Source organism: Calypte anna, chromosome 4A (genome assembly GCF_003957555.1).
Source record: "Calypte anna isolate BGI_N300 chromosome 4A, bCalAnn1_v1.p, whole genome shotgun sequence".
NCBI lineage: Eukaryota > Metazoa > Chordata > Aves > Apodiformes > Trochilidae > Calypte > Calypte anna.
This window is the reverse complement of record NC_044248.1, coordinates 13,117,955-13,143,939: the sequence shown is the minus strand read 5'-3', so window position 1 is coordinate 13,143,939 and position 25,985 is coordinate 13,117,955. Positions and strand designations below refer to the sequence as shown.

Below are 25,985 nucleotides of genomic sequence, written 5' to 3'. Positions count from 1 at the left end.
TTTTGAATTACTTCAGCCATTTTCCCCAACTCTTTGCTCTCATTTTTTACAATAATGATACCCAATGAGCTATGATGACCTTTAGAGGTGGTTAAAGATCTATGACACTGCAGTCTCAATGGCAGTGTAGAAGATGGCTGAAAGTGTGAACTTGTATTCATTTCCATTTCTTGCAAAGCCAGGCACTATCAGTCTTTCTGAATGCCTGTAAAGGTATTTTTCCCTTGGCCACAGATTATCTAAAAAGATCTGCCAGTCATTATTCATCTTCCATACCTATTAATGGTTAAACACAACCACAACCACAACTGGGGATCTGATCTCTTTTATTTTAAATGGTTTTGAATTTCCATAATGACTGTGAGGAACTGACTCTGGTATTAACACTGGAAAAATTCACTAGCAATGGAATTGCTTAGTAGAATTATACAGTATTATACATGGTTGATTATAGAAAGTATAAAATAGAAAATTCATAATTAAACAGGTGGAGTGGAAGGAGATAATTTGCATTTTCAGCTCTGTTTTCCAAAGAAAGGAGGAATATATGACAATCTGTGTGTCTTCTACATGTCTTCCGTTGCCTTTGAAAAATATTTTAAGCTTATGACTGACATTAAACAAATCTGACAGAACGTTATTAAGCTCAAGTGTAAGGAATATCCTATATGAGAATAAATCAGCAGGAAAGTAAGAGAAATTTTGTAAATGACTCTCCTCTTGCCATTCTTAAATAAACCATCAAAGGAAAAGCCATAACAGGAGCTATTAGACACTTCAAAAATGCCTTCATATTAGACACTTCAAAAATGCAGGAAAGCTTCACCTGAAAGAAGTATTCCTCTGCAAGATGTACAGACATTGTGAAAGGGTCTTTATGGGAGTTCATTGTTTTGTATTATACACACATTTCTTGGATGCATGGATCGGCTTCCTGACATGGCAAAATAATAAAGAGGCAGAAACTAGATTTGAAGAATTTATGAATAATGGCATAGACTAGTGAAAGTTACTGAAACTCATTCTAAGCCAGGAAAATTTCTGGGAATTTTTTCACCTTTGGTAGTTTCTATTGAGTCCTTTTTGTCTGTTTATGTTGCAGTAAACCCTACCAGTAGTGCTATGGAAGTCAGAGTGTAGCAGGATGCTGTTCAGTCTGTTTTCCTATGTATCTTCTTAACTGGTTTGGAGACAGATCATGAGGAGCTAGACATCTTCTGTCAGGAATGGCACAGGTATGTTTGATCCTGCTTCAGACCCTTCCAGCCTCCTGGTCTGTGATTTCCTGACCAACTGCCTAAAGAAGCATCTTTCTGAAGGTCCCTTAGGCCTCTGTTATTGCCACATACTTCTAGTTTAAATGGCATGTCACTGAACTAAAATACATTAATTTTTCTCACCACAGATTGTTTAATTCTTTATAATTGTAAATGACTGTAATTTCAAATCATCATACAAGCTTTGTTAATACCAAAGTTGAGACCACAGTCACAGAAATGCATCAATAACTTGCTTCAAGAGTATTTCTTAATTCTTTATCACATTTAAATGTAATCCAATAAATATACAAGTAATTCAAGACCACTACCAAACAATAGGACTGGATCATTTTCCTAATGTTTACCAGTGATGACCCGTAAAAAAAGGAGCACTGCATACTGCTCACTGCTTTCAGTATCTGAGCTTTCAGAAATAATAGAGGATGGAAAACGAAGAAGAAAAACAGGCATTTTTTCAGACCAATTTTATCTTGCCAGACCAGTACAGACTGTTAATCTAATCACAAGTATTATTACCAAGCAGGAAAATAAATTACCTCTCATCACTTTTTCTAGGATTTGTGGGGCCTTCATTAAACAACAGTAGATACAAAAAAATACAAAGATTGAGTCCTTCATTAAAGAAAATCACTTATAAAGCAGTCAGACATTTATGTTATGTTTATGATGGTAAAGCAAGATCCTCTTAGATGTGTCATTTTGCCATAGATATATGAGGAAAATTCTTGGTAATAAAAAAATCCTTAGACTAGGATCTAGTCTGGCTGACACACTGGATTGACACCGTCTCCCACAGCATCCTCCTGAAAAAACTGTCAGCCCACAGCTTGGACAGGAGCACCCTGTGCTGGGTTAGGAACTGGCTGGAGGGCCGGGCCCAGAGAGTGGTGCTGAACGGGGCTGCATCCAGTTGGCGGCCGGTCACTAGTGGTGTCCCCCAGGGATCAGTGTTGGGCCCAGTTCTGTTCAACATCTTCATTGATGATTTAGATGAGGGGATTGAGTCCATCATCAGCAAATTCGCAGACGACACTAAGCTGGGGGGGAGTGTTGATCAACTAGAAGGCAGGAGGGCTCTGCAGAGGGACCTGGACAGACTGGAGAGTTGGGCTGATTCCAACGGGATGAGGTTTAACACGGCCAAGTGCCGGGTCCTGCACTTTGGCCACAACAACCCCATGCAGCGCTACAGGCTGGGGACAGAGTGGCTGGAGAGCAGCCAGGCAGAAAAGGACCTGGGAGTCTGGATCGACAAGAAGCTGAACATGAGCCAGCAGTGTGCCCAGGTGGCCAAGAAAGCCAATGGCATCCTGGCCTGTATCCGGAACAGCATTGCCAGCAGGTCCAAGGAAGTGATTCTGCCCCTGTACTCAGCCCTCGTGAGGCCACACCTTGAGTACTGTGTCCAGTTCTGGGCCCCCCAGTTCAGGAAGGATATCGAGGTCCTGGAGCAGGTCCAAAGGAGGGCAACCAGGCTGGTGAAGGGACTCGAGCATAGACCCTACGAGGAGAGGCTGAGAGAACTGGGGTTGTTCAGCCTAAAGAAGAGGCGGCTCAGGGGAGACCTCATTGCTCTCTACAACTACCTGAAAGGAGGGTGTAGCCAGGTGGGGGTTGGGCTCTTTTACCAAACGACTTTCAACAAGACAAGAGGGCATGGACTTAAGTTGTGCCAGGGGAAGTTTAGGTTAGATATTAGAAAGAATTTCTTTACGGAAAGAGTGATCCGTCATTGGAATGGGCTGCCCACTGAAGTGGTGGATTCTCCGTCCCTGGAGATATTTAAAAAAAGACTGGATGTGGCACTCAGTGCCATGGTCTAGCAACCGCAACGGTGGTTCAAGGGTTGGACTCGATGATCTCTGAGGTCCCTTCCAACCCAGCCAATTCTATGATTCTATGATTCTATGATTCCTTTAGATTAGACCCTATACCCTAGGCTCCTTACATTACTGAATACTGTAATTTCCTCATTTATTTCTTAGCATGGCTCCATGTTAATAACCCCATGGAAATAAGGACATTCAGATACCTCAAGTCTTCACAGTTAACCTCTCCTCTATACAGCTAGACAAAAATGGATCATGACAATGATGTCTTTGGATAAAGTTACTCTCCTAGGGAGATCTGCTTTTAGGTACCCGTATTCCACAGATATTTACACTTTTAGGTTCTTGAGATCTCTCTTTGGCTGAATACACATAGACTTTTTCATACAAAATCCCCACTGAAGTCAATAGCATTAGGTTCTCACTGGGCAAAATTTATCTTAAGACTTGGAAAGACTGTTACAAGTACCAAGTCTATTGACTAATTAGCAAAACAACTAGACAACGGACCTCACAGATTAATTATTAAACAGAAAGATATGGTCTTTAACATTTTGTCCCTGTTGTGATCTCCTAATCCTCATGCATCTCAAACTGGCAGGGTCAGAGGAGGAGTATTGGGCTCCTTCAGTCTAACTCACTATGTCCAAGGATTTGCTTCTTGTTTACCCTACATATAATAGCTGATGTGAGTAACACTGGATAAACTCCACTAACTCATCTAAAATTATCAAACCCACATGGTTACCAATAGTTCTCAATCATTTAAAAGTAATATTAATCTAATAAAATCCAGTTAGTGAGATGGCTGTGAATAAACATTGAGTCTAGGCTCAGGAAGTGTCAGGAATTCTGTTACAAACACTCTGAAGTGCCAGTCATTTCTTCCTACATTGCATGGTCCAGCATCAATCTTGTAATACACAAAAAAACAATACTTCCTAACAGATAATATATATTGAAACCACTGTGCTAAAAAAGGTTTCTGGAGGGTTTGCAGAAGCCACTTATTTTGACAGTGATTTCTATCTTTGAACTTTTATATGCTTCTGAATGCCTGTTTTGTATTTTATAAAGTGCTGCAGCTTGTAAGACATGCAGATGCTCTTTGGTAATATGAAGACATCAAAGGGTTTGGGCTTTACACATGCTCACAAACAGCAAACCCTTGAGTTGGGGAACTCTCTGAAACTAAGGCTGTCCATATAGAGCTCTTAGTCATTAACTGTCATTTCATCTTAATGTTTTGTAAATCATTACTAACTAGAGACTCTAACTAATAATTTTACAAATATAATTGCTATGTATCATAGATACACTATAATAACTACGTGTCTCAATACCTGATTCCAGTAACAGAGTTGGGAGACAAAGATGGAGATTTATAAAGCATAGGTGAGACTGCAGTTATACAATTGCTAGCAGAGTGATAAAGACTCAATAAATATACTGGAGTGTTTAATCATAGCAAAGACACATGTTACTATATGAACACTGCAGCAGCAGCCCAAGCAAATGTTAGGAGCAGGTTGCACAAGACCATTTTTCAGGCTCTGATGATTTGAAACCTGATCTATTCAGCTACTGATCAGACCCAAAGACTGATACCAACAGCATGACTCTGGGATGCCCTGCTATTTGCTGCTTTTCCCAGCTTCTGGCACCAAGTGAATTTTGAACACCCTGATAAATCTAATCTGTAAAGATGACCCCTTTTCTCCCTAGAATCAGGTACTACACAATAATGACTGCAGTTGGTTGGGCCAAAGGTTTGTCCAGCACAGCACCCTATCTCTTGACAATGAGCATTAGCAGATGCTTACAGACCAGGTCAAAGTCAGAGGCAGGCATGTAATTGTGGGGGTGATGAGGTGGCTTGTAAGAGTTGCCTGCACCTCCTCCTTGCCTGACAGCAGCACACACAGAGCACTCTGCACTGACTTGGGGCTCCCTCCTCTTTAGCTGGGTACACTCTCTGCTTCCAGCTACCCATGATTTAGACCTCCTCCTCTTTTTTTTGACAAAAGATTTTGGAAGTAAAAAAATATCTCTGATTCAAAACCTAAATTAATAAGAGTAGCATCAAGCCAGTGAAGTTATTTTATAGTTGCACTGGCACAACCATTATTACTAAATTGGGTTCTCTAATTCTAATCCTCTAATTTTCTTGAATTAAAATTCCAGCACAGGGATAAAGCAGTTGTCTTGAATAGCACTGCTCATACTAAAACCTGCCAGATTCCTCTGTGTTCCATACAACTATCTATTACTACATGATATTTACCATTATAGTTACCACCTTCAATATATTAAAACCTTAAGTTACTGGTAGCTAAATATTATTACTGTATTATTACTGCAGCCTGAAAGGATATCTTACCACAAAATACTTTTTGAGCAGATGAAAATTCAAAGAAATTTCATTTGTTTCAGATGAAAAAATTGATGCACAGGCACTGCCCTCATATTCTTGTATCAGAAGTTCAGTAATGCCCTTATCTAAAGTTTTAATTCTGTAAAATATTTAAAAATTCTCCAAACAAAACCTAAAATCTAACGTAAGATTTTCTCTTGTGTGTTTAGACATCTAATACATGCATGTGCCCACACAGTCATGCAGGTAAGTTTCTTAGAAGGAGTTATTTCATTGCATAAGCATAGAGATAGGACACCAAATTATGTTCCCTTTGTACTACGCTGTTCTTAGGTAAGTCCTGAAATCCCACCAAAAACACACCTTTCCTTGAAACACAGCCTCAGAAATCCTGGGTAGTTCGCTGCAGAGCATCCTGCTGCTCAGCCAAGAGGTCACCCCACTGCCCTGGGTCAGGACTCCCCATGCTGATGGGGAAGGGTGCTGGAGCACTGCCTGCATGCTCATCAGGTCTCACACCTTGCTCAGGAAACGATTCACAGTAAGAACCTGATTCAAAACTGCCACTGTCCATCATCTCATGAATTAGTGGAGAATAGCACATGGGATTTGCTCAACTGTGCAAATTATTCTTTGTCCCTCGGCATACTTAGAAACTGTGTAAAATGTAGGCAGGCCTTGGTGCCCATGATGGAAGGATGACCACTTGGCATTAGAAGAAGGCACACTCCAGTGACCTACACACGTAACAGCTGCTCTGTTTTTCTAGTTTAATAAAAAGATGCATGCATATATCTGTATGTATATACACACCTACTACACAATATAGAACGAGTCTAGCATGCAAATGTATCTAAAAAAGCAATACTAGCAAAGTTAGAAAGGAAGAGAAGTAATTGTAGGTTCTGCTCTGTTTTAATATTATTTCTTCAGTGCTAAGAAAAAGTCATAAAAGCTGAGCTGCGGGAGCATCCAACCCTGAATGTCTGCAAGTTCACTTGTAGATAAAAACTAATGCTTTTATTTTTACAATAGCATTTAACACAACCTAGGCTGTTTTCAGCAGCATTAGATTTACAGTCTTGAGTGATGCCCTTTGAACATAACTACTTACTTCTCACAACAAGTCCTAACAGCAAGTCTGAAAATTGTCTGAGCTTTACACATCCATTTATACTATTTTACAGTTTATACTTTTTTATATAATTGTTGTATACATATGCATGTGTGCATACACACACTATAGACACATCCAAAAAGTATAGAAAAAGGTTTTACTCTAAAAGGAACAAAACCATTTCCTCTGACAGGAACAAAAGCTTGAGGACCTGCTCAGCAAAAAATCATTTCGTACTGGTTCTGGTTTAGATCTACTGTCTCTGCCTTGGAAACAAAGTTAAACCCTATGTAAGACTTAGTCATACATCTCAAGGAGAGTCAGAAAACTTCACATGCAGGCAGAAATACTGAAAAAAAGGCAGTATCCGTCCAAACTAATCAACTCTGAGTATCTTGCACCTCCAAGCCTCCTGAAATAAGACATATTTCAAATCAAGGCCCATAGCAAACCAGCTACTTCAACCATGTTGCTCTCCTAAACTCTGAGATACTCAATCTTATTTTAAAACTATTAAACTTTTTTTTTATTATTTTATTTGGGTTGTAGCTCTTAAACACTACAGTGATCTGCGTCACATAAAACCAGAAATAGGAACAAAGTTAGGTAACCAGAACTAACACTTAGTATAAAAAAAGTGCTGGAGTTATTTGTCTCCACATCTACGCAACACCTCCCTTGCAATTTCATATACTTGAACATCTGTGTTTTCCTTGAGCTAAGGAATGAATTCCACCCAGATTATATAAAATTGTCTTTATAAAAAGATTTTCATGCAATGTATCCAAGGAGGGACACCATATGCTATTTTGGGGCTGGCCAAAATGGACCTCCATTAACTCTTATTTTGGCTTTTGAGTATTTTTTCACATTAACATTTCCTCAATTATATTTTTCCTAAGAGACACAACGTATCAGGTATAAAGAATAAAACACATCTGGAATTTGCAAAGAATGAAAAGTTATAGCTTTCTCCTATGACATATGACAATAACTTTGTAAAGAAAGCAATCTTAATCTCTGAGTTATTCACTGTCACAGTCAGTGGCACTAAACTGCAAATGCACATGGTATTTTTTTTCAGATGTATATCAGTATGCATACAAATACAAGTAATTCCTTCAAAGCAGCCTACAACAATAGGTCTGAACAAAAAAATTAGTAAGACCCGTTTCTGCATCCATTATTATAGAAATAATCCTTATCTAGTCAACAAAAACTAACTACTGATAAGAGCTTTGTTTTATGTCTCATGAGAAAATATGTAAACTGGGCATGAAACATTTGTCTTTTATTAGAATTGAGTGCTTTTCAAATTAATGAGATGTTCAGGATGATGCATGTCACTGGAAACTAAACTAAATTGAACAAGGAAACTCATTCATTGAACTGTAAGAGAAGGAAATCTCACTCAGGCAGTCTATGTGGATGCAGATGGAGTTCTAACTGTTAAGATTAGTTTTATACTCTGCTTGTACTGTGGAGGCATTAAAGTGGTGGTAGTATCAGTAGATTAAGAGCTTAATTTTACATTTCTGCATGTATACATAGGACTTTATACTTAAGATTGCTTATCACGAAAAAACTAGGACTAGTAGATGGGTTTTTTTAATAAGTAGTCCTGTTTTTCAATTTTAAAAAATGAGTATATGAGGTACAGACACCATGAGGAACACAGCCTTTCAGTATTAAAAAGGGCTGTGAAAGCAAACTCATCACAACTGTTTCTGTTTGTACAAAACGAAATGTTTTGAATGGCTTAAAATGGCCGAAAAGTATTAATTGTCAAGATCCAGTAAAAAGCAGTCCTGCGCTGGAAGTTAGGAGAGCAGTAAGCAGCTGATGTAACAAACAGACAAGGGAGCATCCTTACCATGGGAAGTGAAAAATGCAACCCAGTTTAGACTTTGAGACAAGATTGTCTGACACCACCCATGTCAAGACACCCTCAGATGCTATATAAAGGTATTATCATCCTGCCTTCAAGAGAACCACCTGTGTGTATTTATACATAACCCTCTTCAGTGCATTCCTTTGTCTGTGCTAAATTACAGATCTGAGGAGAACTTTCACAACAAAAATTTAAAGAGCTCAACATAAAAAAACTTCATCCATGTCTTAACTAATAGAAGCAATAGGAGGACCTTTAGTCAGGCTACCAAAGGTCTAATCTTCCCACTTTCAGAAGAGACAAGAGAACTCAAAATGGTTTGTGTTGACTCTGCTCCAATTGTCAGGATTTAATTTTCAAGCCAAATCCCCAACTGCAGTTAAGGCATCAGTTTCAACCAGAGCTTCTAATATTGCATTTCTTGACATAAGCCAACTTTGAAACTGAAATTATTTTCTGCTTTAAGTAGATGAAAATCATAGGAATGTTCTGAACCTTTATAGAGGTGAAATCATAGCTCCATATAATGGGACCATATGAAAGTTTGTACCTGTTGTCCTTAATCAGAAGTGTATGTTAATGGCAGACATCTATCCAGGTGTTACCGAATAGCAAAGAAGCTGTCATTAACTGCTGTTACAGTCTACAGATTTTTACATGTAACAGTTAAAAAAAAAAATTACAATCAGGTGAAGATAACTTGCTTTCCTTCCTTATCATTTTGAAGTGATAAAAACACCTTGAGAAACCCAATAAATTATTTAAAGCAAAATCTGCAACTTCTCTTAGACAAAATACATATTTAATGTGTCTTATTGTTTGTATCTACTGAAATGAGGAAGCAAACTTACTGATATTCAAATAAAGAAGCAAATGAGAGTTTGGGGACTCAGAGCCCTTTTTAGGACTGCTCAGCACCAGTAACAGGTATGAAGTGTATGAAAATTAACAATGCCTTAGTCATGCAAATATGCATTGTAGTTTGGGGCTTAAATATGCTAAATAGTTTACTAAGTTGGAAGAGTTTAACTTTTTTTTTTTTTTCCCCAGAACTCTTCCACTGTGAATTCTTCTAGGCATTTTGCAAACATTTTTATTTCTATTTCTTGTTTACTCATATATTCTTGTTTTAAGGTCACATGCAATATGTAATACTAGTAATACTTCTGTGTCAGTGATAGCACTGATAGTCATGGGTTTTGTCATCATTTAGTCTCTAAAATGTCCATGTAAGTGCTTCATATTAGTTATCATATTAGTCTGTTACCACACTGAAATTTTTGTCCCATACAGTAATTCCTGAAAGCAGGAGCTAGGTTGCTGATAAAATTCTGGACATCAGAAGTGGTAATCATTGTGATCTGATGATCCTACAAAGAAGATAATACAGATAATCCTAAACCAAATTATTTTCTTCCACTGTGGTGGTTTCTCTTGTTTGTTTCTTGTTTTTAAATTTGAAATAACAATGCAAGGGAAAAATCCTGCAAATTGATATATACGGCTTCAAAACCCAACTTGTAGAATGAGTTTGGTGGTTGTTTTTTTTGGTTGGTTAGTTGTTTTGTTGTGTTTTTTTTGCAAATATCTAGCTAATATACCAAGCTATCCTGATGGTAAGCACCACCACATCAAATACAGAGGCATCAGTAGTTCCACAGTTAAGGCAGTTCTGGCAGAAATATGTTTTCTGATGAGTAACACATCTTCTAAACATCGCCAATTTTCTTTCAAAGCAAATTTATCTTTTTTTTTTTTTAACACTAATTACATGTCCTTGTTTAGATTGCAATAATAAAGCATTTTCATACCCTCAAAGTACAGCATCTTTTCAAACAAACATGGGTGTTGGATATGAGACCTGAGAGTTTCCTCATGTCGAGAGCAACTTGGAAGACCTGGAGGTGTGGGAATTCTTCAAGGCAGTACTATGCACACTTTTTTTTTGCACCATTTCTCATACTCATGTAAGTATTGGTGCCAAGACAATTTTCACTTCAAAATTCAAAGTATTGTGTCATTTCAGGCATGATTTTCAGATCTCTGACGTTTGCATAAAAGGTGACAGTATTGCTGAATTAGAAGTGTTGGGGGGGGAAGGTGGTGGTGGGTGGTGGTGCGAAAGAGAATTGTGAATACAGTGGGCTCATTTTTACAGAAAAGAAATGTCATAGGTGTGAATGCTTAATTTATTATTTCCATGCTTCAAGTGGGAAGATGCCTCAGCAACCGAAATCTTACGAGTGGGAATGACACCTCCTGAATGTATTCAACTTCCTCGTATCAAAGGGTAATTTTAAAAACAGGCTTTAAATAGCAAGGTGCCTGATTAGTTCAGATATCGTGTATGCAATCCCGACCTTATTAAGCGAATATTGCGGGTTTCGAGTCATGCTTCCTTGGAAGCAGAGTACGCCCGGGATCAGAGTATCACATCTGCCGAAGCCTCAGCCGGCACAGACCTCTTTTCCTTGAGCTACGGGATCACTCGGAAACTATTAAGCACCCTCCCCAGGAGAGCTCACCACAACATCCCCCCGGGAAAGCCTCCCCTTTGCTCCACGTGCCTCATTGCTCCGACACCACAAAAAAAAGAGACACACACACTCACCGCACGCCGGTGCCTTTCAGACGTGTCATTTATAGCCATAAAACTTCAGGAGCGGCTGATACGATGCCCCCAAGTCCCCCGAACTCGCCCACCAGCACCCACCAAAGCTACCCACCCCATGCCGGGCCACCTACCTCACCGCACCCCACACACAGCCGCCTCGCCCTGCGCCCCACACCGCCCGTCCCACCGCCCTACACGGCACCCGGCGGGACGGAGCGACGCCGTTCCCCGGAGCTCGCCGTCCTGGCGGCCCCCGGGAGGGCCGAGGAGCCGGGGCTCGGCCACGCCGCCGTCCCCACTGAGCGAGGGAGCAGCGGGAAGCAGCGCGGCGGCGGCCGGGGCCGTGGTCGGGGCGCGGCGCGGGCGCTGCGGGCGGCAGGGGGAGCTGCGGGGCGTGCGGCGGGGCCCGGCGGGCCGCGCGTTACCTTCGGGGTTGGCGCTGATGAAGACGCGGACGCTCCTGCCGCTCGGCACCAGGTGGGACGGCAGCGCCGAGAGGTTGCCGGAGAAAGCCGCCCGCCGCAACGCCGCGTCCCGCGGGCAGGGCAGCCTGCCGCCCGCCCCGGCCGGCCACATCGCGCTGCAGGACGATCCTCGCAAGCGGCCGCCGGGCCCCGGCTCAGGGCAGCCCCCGCACCGCCGCGGCGACCGCTGTAGCGGCTCTCAACACCGGCTTGCCGGCAGCAGCCATGCGGACCCTCCGGCTGCCGGGGGCCGCTGCCTGCCTCCTCGGCAGCGGCGCGGCTGGGGCGGGGGCCGACGCCCGGCGCCGGAGCGCGGGCGATGGCGAGGACACGAGGCCGCTCCCCAGCGGCGGGCAGCGGCAGGGAGGGCGCGGGAAGAAAGTTTACTGTGGAGCGGTCCCGGAGGGGGGGCGGGACGGCAGCTCCACGGAAGCTGCCTGCCCCCTGGGTGCTGTCCGGACGCGGACCCGGCCGCCGCGGAGAGCAGCGGGAGGCTGGGAGTCGGGAGAGCCGCTGCGCGGTCGGGCCGGCGAGTCTCTCGGGTTCCCCCTCCGCCCACAGGGGTTTGTGATGTCCAAAGCAGGGACGTCTTCGGCGAGGCTGACGGCGCCTTCCTTCCTCCGAGTGTGTCACAGCCCCGGGATCGGATTTTTATAGAACTGCTGCCGGCTCAGCCTTTGGGCTCTTAAAAGAGTTCAGAACCCTTCTTGTGGTTTGTTCTGTAATCGCCTGCACAGGAGTCCCACCTGCTCAGAGAGAAAAGAGAGATGTTCTTGCTGCTTTTTTTTTTTTAATCAGTTATTTATTTATCGGAATAAATGAAAAGCCCAGGTTTGAAGAATGAAAGAGGAAGGAAGGAGCGAGACCGGCAGCCGGCGGGATGCGGTCGCTTTGCAGCAGTCAGTGGCGGGGCATCCCGTCGGGCAGAGCCGATGAAATATTCAGGAGGGCGGTGGGGTCGGGGCGGGCGGGGGCGGCAGCGGATCCCCGGGGTGGCTGAGGCGCGATGCGGTGCGGCTGCCCCAGCCCCAGCGGGCGACGGGCCCTGGGAGAGCCGCAGAATTTAGAAACCTCCCAGGGAGGGGCGGGCAGGCAGGGACCTGGCAGCGAAGCGGAGGGGAGGGGCCGGGAGCGGGACCTCAGTTATACCGGCGGGGCTGTTGGCTGTGGGAAAACCTTCTTAGAAGGACGATGCAGACTTCGAGAGGGGTTTGCAGGTGTTTCTAGATGCTTAAATGGCTGGAGAGAAAAGTCTTTAATGCGGGTATTATCTATATAGGCGATTTCGTGTGCTATGTCTGTTACAAAGCTGGCTTGCGTATTTGCACATATTAAAGAGGAACTGTGTGTAATGTATATAAACGACCTGATTGTGTGCTTACACACAGTATTTAAGAGCTGCCCTTTCGGTACCCGCTCCCTTTCCCCCTGCCCCGCTGTCGGCGGAGCTGCCCGCAGTGCTCGGCAGTGCCAGCAGCCGGGAGGCTGAGCTGCCTGGCAGGGAGGTAACGCTGCCCAAGTAGGCAAAAGCAGACTGCTCAGCTCTCTTAGAGAAGCGAAGGTGACAGCTGCTTTAATTGGGTTAAAGAACCCTTTAAGAAGGGTTCTTTAGTTGCTACTCAGCATAATTCTATTGGGGGGGGGGGGTTTGTTTTTGTTTTTTTTTTAAAATCCTGATTTCTTAATTAAGGCGTATACAAAATTGCATCTCATGTGTAGTTATTTGCATGTGAGTATGAGGGATTGATTTTGGTGTTGTTTGCTTTCTGTTGCTTTAGTTTTGCATCCCAAAAATTTCAGGCTGATTTCAACCAAATGAAACAGGCAATTTTTAAGATACAAGTTCTCAAAGAAATTAACATTCCTGTAAGTTTTGTGAATATAGTTGGACAGGGGAAAGTGCACTGACCTGCAGAGAATCAAAATACATAGAGTACATTTCCATCATTACTACTGAAATGTCAACACTGGACAAAGAGGTTGTGCCACTGTGTTGGGAACTGAATACCCAGGAATTGGAAAATCTCCCTTTCAATCAAAATGTATGTTCCATTAGGATTCTGTGATGCTCAAAAAGGAGAAAATCTCACTTGAAGCCTTTCATAGTAGACATGCATATTTCCTCTTTCTATGGATTTCCTGATGCTCCATATAAGACAAACCTGAAGCTGTGGTATAATTTCGTTAAAAAATCTGACAGTCATGAGATGCAATTCCATAGGAAATAAGGCTTCATATTTGTCACTGCTTACAAAACTATTAGTCTTATCTGCAGTACACTTACCCTTTGTACAGCCAATGTGCTTAGACACGCCTTTTTTCTGGCTTATGTCATGAACAGGTAATTTATCTAATACAGAGCTGAAAAGCAGCTCCTTGGGGCTGCAGACAGTTAATGAATGCAAGAAGGAAACAATCTATTGTGTAGATTGAATTAGCCTTATGTACTTTGCTAGGACTAGCTTTCAGCTAGGCTATGTCCTTTGCTTCTCCAACAGAAAAGACTAAGCAGTTCTTAAGTATGAATTTGCTTGTGGGAGCAGCTCCTGGTGAGCATGCAGAGACCCTAACTTCATGTTGCTGCTGCCTAATTTCTTTAGTTAACACATTTCTCAGCATCTTTGGAAGATGAGGTTCATAGATCTACCCCATTACCCAGCTATAATGCAGTGGTTTTTTTAAGACTCTCTTTGCCAGTCGTCTGTACTAGTTTGACAACTTGACTTTGCATCATTAGAATTCTTTTGGAATTTTTGTCTTTGACAGCGTTGACAACAACATTAGCTTTTAGCTGAATATATTGCCTCCTGTACCCAAGCTGAATGAAATGGGACCAGGCTTGTCATTTCCAGCTGCTCACCCTGTCTGCTCCTTGTCTGGGTGTTAACCACTCTTCCGGCAGGGAGGGTTGCATTGAATATGAAGCAGGTAGTGTGTGCAGCTTGCAGGCTCTCACTAGGACTATTTTGATCCACAAACTGGATTGCTTTTATGCATGACTCAGCTTCTTGTCGTGGTAGCTGCCACCACCTCTGTGAAAGCTGAAGTGGATAGATGCCTCAGAGTGATGATCTCTTCAGCTGTCCGGCTTCAGTCTGTTTGCATTTCAGGCTCACCATTCAACATCTGTGAATATATAATGCTGGGAATAAAGTATAATGAGGCTGAAATGGAGAGGAGAAAGCAATGATTACAGGAAAACTAATCTACTGGTTTACCCGAGGCTTTACCAGTATGAAAACACTCTGGGTTATCTCAGTTTGGAGACTAGTTGGTAGATAGGTTACTTCAACAAAAAAAGAATATCAAAGAATGATATTTAAACCCAAATGCAAATCATACTGTGTTCATTACAGAACATATATATAATTTTTCATATTGAATAACAGATTCTTTAATTTTTTCATTTAGCAAAATGTACTTCCTTAGAAGTGATATTTTAGAATCTGTGTCTGTGTTTGTGTCCCAGACTAGTTATGTGGAAGCTGCCTGAGCAGGGTTTCTCATCCCATGGGAAGGATTACAGAGCATTGCCTAAAGACATGATCCCCAAACTTCCACACTGGCTTTACTGTACTGGGGGCAGATCTTTAGTGTCTGTCATTAAAGTTGACCCAAGAAGTATCCTTGTGCTGAACAGGAATAAGAAACAGATGTGTAATTCTGCAAGTGACTTCCGAGAAACCTGGCTAGCAGTTTGATCCTGGCAAACTGTAGATCAGTGAAGTAGCAGAAAATCTTTACTCATATGCATGCAGTGTCCATTTTTTCCCTTTTAGTTGCATGTTTCTTTTTTATCATTCTGGACTCATTTGCTCCAAGTTCAGGTATATTTAAATGAAGCTACATAATACATCCTTTGGTAAAACACATGACTAAACCCAAGTTACTCCTGATGGCCTGATCCTACTGTAATCTGGACAGAGTATTGCTTTAGTTCTTGAGCAGTCCCAATGGAAATGGTGAGACATTAGAGGTATGAGGTATAGTACAGTCCTCCTGATCCAAATCCATAGAGATCAATGAAAAATAACACCAAGCTGTCTCAAACCCAGCATGAATAAGGGTTTGCAGTTTACACACAGCTCTCTGTGACATGTCATTCTGAGTTCAGTAATGTATAAAAAGTTCATCTTTAAATAGTCTGAAAAGCTTAGGAAGTAACCTTAGTGATGTGCTGTGCTACAAACTTATCTGTGAGAAAGAAATTTCTTCTCTCTGCAAGCTACACTTATGTTCTTGTTCATATGTACTGTCATACTTTAATACATATTGTGGGATGTGCAAAAATTCCTCAGTAGTGGTCCAGTTTCATTCTCACTGCAATCAGTGGAGTCATGGTCAGTAGTTTTGTTGAAGGCATACCTGTAGTTAGCATTTTTGAAAATCCTATATCAAGTAAGTGTTGGGATCATAATAGCTGAGGATTTTTAAAAATATCTTTCAAGTAAAGTGTTTCATCCTGCACTCAAATACAGCCATTGAGGTATTGCCTAAGTACTTAAAATACCCATCAGTTCTCAGATGTTCAGAGCCTGGTTCTGCCAGGAGCTGCTTATTCAATCTTTCCTATTGTCTTCTTTCCAAAACTAGCTATTTGCAGGAGCTGGGAAGGCAAAATTTTGAGATCAGGTCAAAAATCAGTTTAAGGGACAGCAAACTGACCAGGATCTTCCTTTTCACATAGAAGTGAAAAGACTACCGTGTGAAGTTATATCTTGTGATTGAAAACTAACCTAAAGTTGGGTGATTTTTTTCAGCTCCCTTGCAAGCTGGCCCAGTTTTAGGAGCAGTTTAAGTAGGCAGCTGCCTAGAGCAAGAGACAAAAGGAGGCAATAAAATCACATTTTAAACAAGAAAGAGACCCTATGACTGTTCCTGTTTCTGAGTGTTTAATGAGGGAGGACACATGTCCCCCAGGTGTCATACTCCTCAAGCTGCTGAGGCTGAGCAAGCTCCTTACCATGGGGACTGTTCCCACCATCCTGTTGTTTGAACATGCCTTCCATTCATTTTTATCTGGTTCAGCTTGAAGCTCCTATATGTAGAGAGAAGCTTTCTGTGCTGCTTCTCTGCTCCTGTTCCTTGGCAGTGCTGTATTACTTTTGCCTGTATGGTTGGTTTGGCAGGAGAGCAGGGGCAGATGTGGTGAGACCAGAGAGCTCACAGAATTCATGCTTCACTGCTTGAACAGCTTCCTTATATGCCCCCCATTCTAGCTGTCCTCTCTTCCATTCTTTGTAGAGTTTCTTTTTGTGTGATAGGGTGTCCAGGAGCTCCTTATTCATCCAGGCAGGTCTCCTAGCATTTTTTCCTGCCTTCCTTTTTGTTGGTACACTTTGCTCTTGGACACAGAAAAGGTGATCCCAGGACCAGCTGTCCTGCGCTCTCCCTCCAGGGCTTCATCCCACGGTACTCCAGCCAGCAGATCCCTGCAATTAATCTTGCAAATTAGAAATGACAGGCTGCTTAGACTTACTGAGTTTATAGTTATGTCAGGAAATGGATTGCAAGAAGAGATGTCTTAGCAAATCTTTCAGGGGTGCTGGGTTCCTATTAGTACCTTTTGTAGCCATTTCATGTCTCCGTTAAGCCTATTTGATGTAGACTTCTATTTTCTATGCAGTTTTGAGTGCCTTCCCCCCCACTGCTTGTGCTGTGGCATCTCTAGGCTTTTGGGATTTAATCACTTCCACGCTGTGTAAAGTTGCTGTATCAGGCTTTGCTGAGAGATAGACTTGATGGTAGACTTCAGTCTCACTGACAGCTTGGTTATGAGGTGCAACAGGGAACCTGCCTGGAGTGATGCTCATTTTGCCCTGCTGCTACTCAGAGGAGCTACTTGGAGCAGCAGTTCTGTGAGCTGACTGCGTGGTCTGAGAGATGCTGCTGCATTGGTTGCTGTCAGGTTCACAGGTTTGTTGTGCCATCCAGAGGCATGCACTGAAAGCATTGCTGGGTCAGCCTACATCACACATCAAGACTCTGAATAGCGAGAGAGGAAAATGACAAAAACCCTACCAAAAATTTACAATCCAGTCTCTTCAAAAAGAGTAAGAATATGCAAAGCATATGACATTTCATTAGACTTTGCTGGGAGACACACATTATCCCACACTGGCTCACCAAAATGCTCTTACATTCACTGAAACACCTACATTGTGGTGGGTTTCTTTTGGTTTTTTTTTGGGTTTTGTTTGTTTGTTTGTTTGTTTGTTTTGTTTTAAATGTCCAGGAGTATATTTTTCTTGTGGATGAGCCTGTAAGGACATTTTGGTAACTTCTCCATATTCTCTGTATAATCTAGAAACCTTTTCTTTTTTGATTTGCTATTTTCTTCTGAACACGCAGCAATGGAATATTTATTAAGTCTTAAAATGACATAACTTTCACAAGTGCTAAGGAGGGGACTCCAGCTTCAAGTAAGATTTTCAAATTCAGAGCCTGAAGACCAATCCTGGCTTTCAGAACCTGCCAAGGAATGTAATTGTTCACCTCCAAAATATACGGATTAATTTATATTTCAAGGAAAAGAGGGAAGTAGCTGGTTAGGTTTGTATACTTTGTAGGCACAGCAGTACTTCATTCTCACCTCCAGCAATAAGTCTTATTTGCCAGCTGGCATCAGCACTAGGAATTCTACTTCACCCTGAAAACATCACACCAGCAGGACCTCTGGAATGACAGTGGTCTGGAAATGAAAGAGGTCTGCAAGGGTGGGGGTTTTTGTTTGTGGTTTTTTTGTTGGTTGATTAGGTTCTGGTTTTTGTTTGTTTTTTCCCTTTTTTGAGCTTCTTTAGAAATTTTCTGTTTTCTTCAAAACCTAGCAAGGCAAACATGGCCTTTTCTCTTAAAATGTTTTAAGTGGCTACACTGGATCTTTATTTTTCTTGCATGTTGCTCTTGATTGAAAGATTCTTTGCCCCTAAATAACATGGTGTAGGCATGGAAATTATTTTTGTCTTAGTTTCTACTGGAAGCTCAAAAGAAAACTTTTTCTTCACACAGAACTGGTGTCCTCTTCCACACATACATAGATATATGCTCCCCAGGGATAGGTGCATACACACATACACATATGTACACACATAGACTCAAAAGACACACAAGGACATGCACATTGCTACATTGATGCAGCTTTAAATTTTACCTTGAAATATATATATAAAACAGGGTAATATATATATATATATATATATATATATATATAAATACATTCTAGCAATCCTAAATTAACTGACCCAGTTCTCTATTTTACATCCCTTGACATGACCCAGTGCAGAAAAGAGGGCTGTTCACTTAATGAACAGTATTCAGCCATTGGTCAGTGAGTCTTTGGATGTTTGTGGCTCACTGTTCAGGTCCTGTTGGAGGACAGCAGCAGGCTTTTTCTCCTGAGCTCTGCCATTTAATTTTCCAAGCTAGTAAGTATATAAGCACTTCCAAAATCTGAGTAAGACCCAAGCCAGAGAAAGTTTCATTATCGAAGCGTACTTGTTCCAATGAAGCGCTGGAAAATTAATACCTAAAGTATCTGTTAATTTTGGATGCCCTCTCTGAGATACCAAGGACTCTTGGTTTTTTCAGAGTAACTGGTATTAGATGCTAAGTACAGAGACAATTTTTATTAGCTCCAGTTGTAGCTGAGGAGTGTTCAGCATTTCTGTGTTTTAACCTTCAGACTTCCATGTCTGATACCCAGAAAAAGAAGAACCTACAATTAATGACCACCCCTGAAAAATTTAAATTACTTAATTAGCATTCTAGGGAATCTGTGGTGTAAGCCAGAGTAGAATGTAATTCTTTCCCCCTCTGGAACAACATTAATTTTCTTAGCCATGAAATGATCTTTTGTTTTCCTGTAATTCCTTGCCTCATTCCTGTACCTCCTAACCTCAGCTAAAAATAAATCAGCAGTCTGCTTTGTTTTATGGTCCTGCATCATCCTTAAAGGTTATCCATAATTACAACAAAACAGGCAAAATATGCTCCCATGTGTTTTTAACTTACTCAGCTGTAATATCTCTGCTCAGCCCACCAGCACTGCCATCCCACAGCCTTAATCTGTTTCCCTAGGGACTTTATCCTACTTCACTCTCCACTTCTTTATCCCATACAGCTTGGCTTACCCAGGCCTTTTATCCTTTTCTCAGATCCTTGTCCCATGTGTCTGTTTTTTTTCCACTGCCTGCCACTTATTCTCCCCCTAATCTCCCATGACACTCTTTTTTTGTGCAGTTCCAGCATCTATAATTTTTTTTGCCACCTTATTCTCATCTCTTTGGCCCAACACTCACTTTTAACTCTTCTTCTGTCCTGGTGCTTTCTCGGGATCATGACTACATAGCTGTTTTGACCTCCCCTTCTTTTCAGTTCCCCATCTGATTTAGGTCCTCCTCTTCCTCTCTGCTTGCTCTTCTCCCTCCCATCCACAGGGTTGGTGGGATGGTCCTTGCCCATGCTGCCCTGAGGCAGACACTCCTCCCAGGATAGTAAAAAGAACTTTAGTTGTTAAAAATATACGCTGGTAGTGATGACAAGCATGGTAGATTTCCATATGGTGAGAACATTTGAAATGGCCCTTAAAGCACCTGGGTCTGAAAGTTGCTTATGGCAGCAAAAAAAAAGCACATTGCACTCCCTCCCTCTGAGGAAATGCAATTTAAATACAAACCAGAAAGTAAAGGAGAAGGAGGGACAGAAGGCTGAGATGTTTCCTTGTGAGCCTGTCCAAGTTTCTGCAATGCTTCTTTTGCATAGGTTGTTATAGCAAGTAATCCTTGAATCGTATTTAAAACAGCAACTGGGGAGAGGCTGAGCCTGGCGAGTGTCTCTGCAGCAGAGTTAGGAGAGGGCCATCTGCTCTGTGGGGTTTTGTGTTCTCTCCTTCTAAGTGAACTACACCTGCTGCACATGTGGCAAGTGGATTTCAGATAGAAAAGTCAAAATATTCATGATGCAAGGCTGCTGATGAATAAAGCTTAACAATCTGATTTGTATGTGTGCGTGTGTATTTATTTGTGCACATTATGGTGAAAAAAAATCATAACTCTCTGATGTGTTTGTGCTAATAGAAAATGAAGCCATTTACACTCCACTGTTAATGTGATTTTCTGGGATTTATTGACATGGCAAGTTTATTTTAGACAGATTAAGACCAAGGGGAGTAGGATTATAATAACAGCATTAATTTGTCTTCTTAATGCTAAGAAAGAAAAACAAGCAGACTTGCTAAGCTTTGTTTTACCTGCAGGGGTTCTGAAAAAAGCAGCTGTCACTTTTTTTAGTCTTATTAAGTATATGCCTTAATTTTTCTTTTGAGTCTTGAATTGATACTGCAGCTATGCAGAGGGAAAGGAAGCTCTCCACACGCTCCAAGATCAGACCAATAAGTACTTAATCTTGGAGGCACTGAGAGGAAAAGGGAGTTTCTTTGCCTGAATCTGGTTGTTCTGCCACAGAAATGATGGCAGTGGGTTTCTGTCTCTAGTCTACTGTTGCTAATACTGATTTCTGTAAGTTGATGGAGCATGGAGTACCTTATTACCAAATGCCTTCATAGACATGTTTTGCGCTCTGAAGTGTTATGAAGGCCCTTAGGCAGACTGAATGCAAAAACATTCACTGAAGAATTATGAAGACAACTATCATCATCCAAGGGTGAATTTTAATTTGAAATAACGTTTATCCTCAAATAATCTGTCATTTGGGTCATTGCTTCTGTAAAATGTTGGTTTGAGCTGTTTTTTTTTTTCTTCTTTTTCTTTTCTGAAGGAAGAATATTTTAGATATATTCTTGGCACTTAATCATATTTGGAAAGCCATTTAAGTAATTTGGCAAGTCTTTTTTATGAGTTATGCATTGCTTATTGTAAAGACAGTCTGCCCTTTCATCAATGTAGATATGTGTAAAGCAGAAGATCCCAAAATGTTTCAGAGCTCCCAGCTACACAGTTGTATTGAAGGTCTGGGTGAGGTCATGTACCAGTCCCTACTGTGCACTGGTTTCCTCCTGAAGAAAATCTGCATCCTTGGGATGGATGGGGGCAGCAGCAGGTACTACACAAAGAGACAAATGCCCTGATACCAGCTGCTTACTCCAAGCACCAGCCTCTGACTTTCTTTGCCAAGTATTCTCTGTGCTGAATGTGTGATTTTAGTGTTTTCTGTTGGCTGCTGTTGAGGTCCAGGCCCAGCCGGTACCAGCCAGGCCTCCGCTCACTGACCCCCACTGTGGGACAGGTAGGAGAAAATCCACCCAGAAACTGCTTAATCCAGACAAGGACAGGGAGGTTTGTATTCCCCAATTACAGTAACAGGCACTACTAGGAGGAAAAGAAAACACGGTAAGATCCTAACACCTTCCCTGGTCATGCTCCCCCACCTCTCCTTCCTTCCCAGTGCCGGATCCTTTCCCTCCTGCCTCCCCTCAGGGCACAGGGGGATGAGCAGGGGGGGTTCAGCGTCAGTTCCCCATACGGTGTTTCTGCTGCTCCTTCCTCATCGGGGGAGGACTCCTCACATTCTTGGTTTCCACATGGGGCTTGACTCCGACACGGGGTCCCTCCCATGGGACAGAGTCCTTCAGGAACCCCTGGGACATGAGTCCCTCCCAGGAGGTGCAGTCTCTCAGGAACTGACCCATCCTGGGCTGCACACAGAGTCACGGCTGCTGCGGGAACAGTCACCTACTCTCCATGGCTGCAGATCCACATCTGCCCCTCCCCATGATTCCACACATGCTGCTGCTTCTATCTGCCCACCTGTGACCTTTCAGGGGCTACAAATCCACATTTAACCCACCAAGGTCCTTCAGGTACTGCCCCACCGCGCTCCTCCATGGGCTGCAGTGGCACAGCTTCCATCTCACCACCGGCTGCGGGGAACTCTCTGCTCAGCACCTTTGCCCCTCCTTCATTGACCCTGGTGTCTTTGCTCTGGCACTGCTCTCAGCTCCTCCTCTCCTCTGCTGGTGTTTTTTAATATTACTTTATGTTAATATTTCTGCAGTTTTGTTTTCCCTTTCTTGAATATGTTACTTGCAGAGTAACAACTTCCCATATCCACCTCCTCCATCTGCTCAGAGTTGGGCAGAGGCAGGGCCAGAACTGGAACCAGGGGAGCTTCTCCCAGGAGCCACTCGTGTCCCAACTGCTTCCAAAACACCACAGCACTAACCCGAGACAGCTGAGGTGCCTGATGGGTCCAGTCACTCCTTTTTTTTTGTTTTTCTGCATGAGAATTGGTGGCAGGTCTTCCCAAGACAATTTGCTCTTGCTTGTCTGGATGCCAACCGAAACCAATTGGGTGGCATTGCTCTCTAAGTAAAACCCTTGCTTCAAGGTGTCCCACAAAAAGCCCCCAAAATAATAAATTCCCTCTTGTTCAGAAATAGAGCTTTCTTCCACTAGTGCTTGCTTTATTGCCTTTTTTTTTTTTTTTTTTTTTTTTTTTTGTAGCCCTCTTGTGTTGTCAGAATTGAGGCCTGGTGGTGCTAAGTGACAGTTCAGGTGTATTTTGGGAACTGAACTCCAGATTCTTGACTCTCAATTAAAATGACTGAAACTCAAGCTCAGTTCTTACTCTTCTTCTGTTAAAAACAAACAAACAAAAAGAATGAAAGCAACTCAGAGCATTTTGTCACTCCTCCCCTAATGAATTTCTTCATTAAAGCACATAAAAAGCATGCAGGCTGAGGAAAAGTGCCTGTCTCCGAGGACATGAGCACTCCTGTTGATTTCAGCAGGAGATAGAGCACAGCTGGAGCTGGGATGAAGCCCTGTGCTTCCTGCTAGGCTGTCTCTTCCTTGTGCAGACAGTTAAACAAATTGCTAAATCTGAGCTGGGACAATGATTCCCTGCAGGCCAGTAGGGCCAGGACTGCTGGCTGCTTTTGCTACCCACTGTTGTGGGGGGGCTGATATGTTTCAAGCAGTCATTGAATATATTCACCCCACAAATTCTTGTGCCCACAGTAATTTCGTGGCTTTGTAGTGTTGTGCAAAGTATACAGTCTTAAGATTGTTACTGGCTGTTGAAAAATGTGTTATGCTGTGTAATAATATGTAACTAAGCAAAATGGATTTCCTGCTAGGTTTTGTTTGGCCCAAATATATATTATTTGTTTGCTTCAAACCACTGAGAGAACTGTCTGTTGAATGAGGCATGGTCAGGGTGTCAGGAGACTTGGATTTAACTCCCAGGCCTGTCAAAGTTTCCTGTGCAATGACAAAGCAAGTCAATTAGCACTGAATCTACTGAGAGATTTAAGGATATAACTCCAGGTGATCACAGTCCTTCTTTGGCAGCTGTTGAATCCTTTGTTCCATAATTGCTAATTTAGGTCACTCAGCCTAACAGCTTCTGAGAGTCTCTTTCCTCAGAAAAGAATCCTTACCCTGGACGTTAAGGAACCAGGAAGTCACAGGATGTATACAAACAAACTTTAGCAGCAAGTTTGTATACATTATTGCCTTATTTGTAAGCTGTAAGGGAACTCAGATAAAAGCTGTAGTATCTTCTCAGCTTATAAGGATGCTGGGAACCATCGAAGAACATGAGGAAAACATAAGCATGAGACTGTCCAGGTAATACCCTATTTCCTTACAGATTTCAGTACCTGTGATGCTTAAAGAGCAATAATTTAGTTTAAGAAATTAAAATCTGATATATCAAGTCAGAGTTTTGCAAGGACAGTGGACTTATATCTACTACTCTTGAGGGGATTGTTTCTGTAATGGAAGTGCATAAGATGCCATTTAGCTTTTCACCTGGAAAATTGCATTTCGATCCACAGCCTGTGCTAAATTCATCCCATGGTATTGAATCAGTGAGAGGAGATAGGCACTGCAAGTTACCATGGTACCTCCTCAGAGATTTCCTCTTCATGGTTTCCTTGAGGAGCAGCATCTTCTACAAGAGCACTGAATTTTTCACAACAGTGCTTCCTGGGACAGTATGTTTGTCTTAAATGTTCCTTTTTCTATTTTTGCTTTCAGGTATAATGCCAAAACTTCACTTTTCAGATTGAATATTTTTCTTTGAATACACAGACTTCATGTTATGGGCCTACAGCAGGTGCTGAGGGTATTTGCATTGCTGCCCACCCCTGGGGAGCTGAGTAATGTGGTCCCAATGTGGCTTCTTGACAGAGGGGCAGCCTTGTAGTTAGGGATGAATTAAAGTTTCATTCTTCGTATTAAAGGTATCACAGGGGTTAGTTGCTGCTCTCCAGAGGACAAGGGTGGCTGAGCTGTTGAGAAGATAAAACCTCATTGCTAAATAATCTGTGGAGCAAATAAGTGGCTGTGCCTTCCAAGTGCAGTGATTCTGTCACTGTTCAGGGAAATGGCACTGAAAGTGTCTGACAGTGGTAAAGTCTCACAAACTTTAATCTCACAGGCTTGTTACTCACAAGCTTGATTAGGTATCAGAGTCAAATGTTTGAATCTGTTTACTTCTGTACTCACAGAGATTTTTGTGACATTTTGCAACAATATTGAAACAGCACCTCACAGCTATAAAGTTTCAGAGATCTGCGATGTTTTCAGGAGGCACTAAGGTGGTCAAGGGAGTTATATTTTCTCTTAGTTCTAAGACTTCTGTGTGTATTCCAAGTAAACAGAATTAGGTTTAATGAGCTGTAGATTTCTTAATTGTGAATTAATTTGCTATCATACCTATGCTAAAATTTAATTAGTGTCTTAATGGACACTTACATTAATATTTTTTCATTCCACCTGCCCTGCTTTCCCTCGCAAATAAACAATGCTGTTACAATTAACAAATTAGTAGATGCTAAAGAACAGAATTGCCTTTTCTTCTGTGCTGCAGATGGATTTGAAACTCAGAAGCGACAGCAGTGGGAGGGCAGACAACACTGAGGAGAAGAGCAGCTATATTCAGTTTGGGTTGAAGTGTGCTTTTGAGACGTCCCTCCCAGTTGTCCCCACTAACTGGGTTTTGTCTGACATCATGCAGAAGTCTTGGAGGACAAGAAATGGATTCTTTTGAGATGATAGTAAACTGAAATGCAAGTTGTGGCATTCAGCCCATGGGCACAGACTGGAGATAATCTGAAGCAAAATATCAAAGCCTGAAATGTATATACTGTTAGAGTCAAAACGTCTGCATCAACAGTTTTAGTCTACAGAGTGGTACACACTATTTGCTCATATAGACATAGCTAAAAGGTGGCACAAACCAGAGTTTTTTTCTGTTGTTAATTTACAGGAAACAGGGAGAAGAAAGTCTCCCTGGACTGTAGAAAAACAGACCTCATGATTTGTGTTTTTTTCAGCACAAAGCTGAAAAAAAAAAGAGAAATAGAAGAATGAAAAGAAATAGCTGAAAAGAACTAACATTCTTGTCCATTATTAGTATTATTTAAATTGCACCGTTTGAATTCCTGTGCAAT

The 25,985-nt window shown here is 42.1% G+C and overlaps 1 protein-coding gene across 1 annotated transcript in view; it reads right to left on the bottom strand.

The window, feature by feature from the left end:
* NWD2 (NACHT and WD repeat domain containing 2) overlaps positions 1–11,681 on the bottom strand; it is a 42,449-nt gene extending 30,768 nt beyond the window's left edge. Inside the window, exon 1 of the mRNA XM_030450010.1 lies at positions 11,531–11,681. Within this exon, the coding sequence (XP_030305870.1) occupies positions 11,531–11,681 (151 nt within the window). The remainder of the gene's footprint in view (positions 1–11,530) is intronic.
* Positions 11,682–25,985: the final 14,304 nt, after the last annotated feature.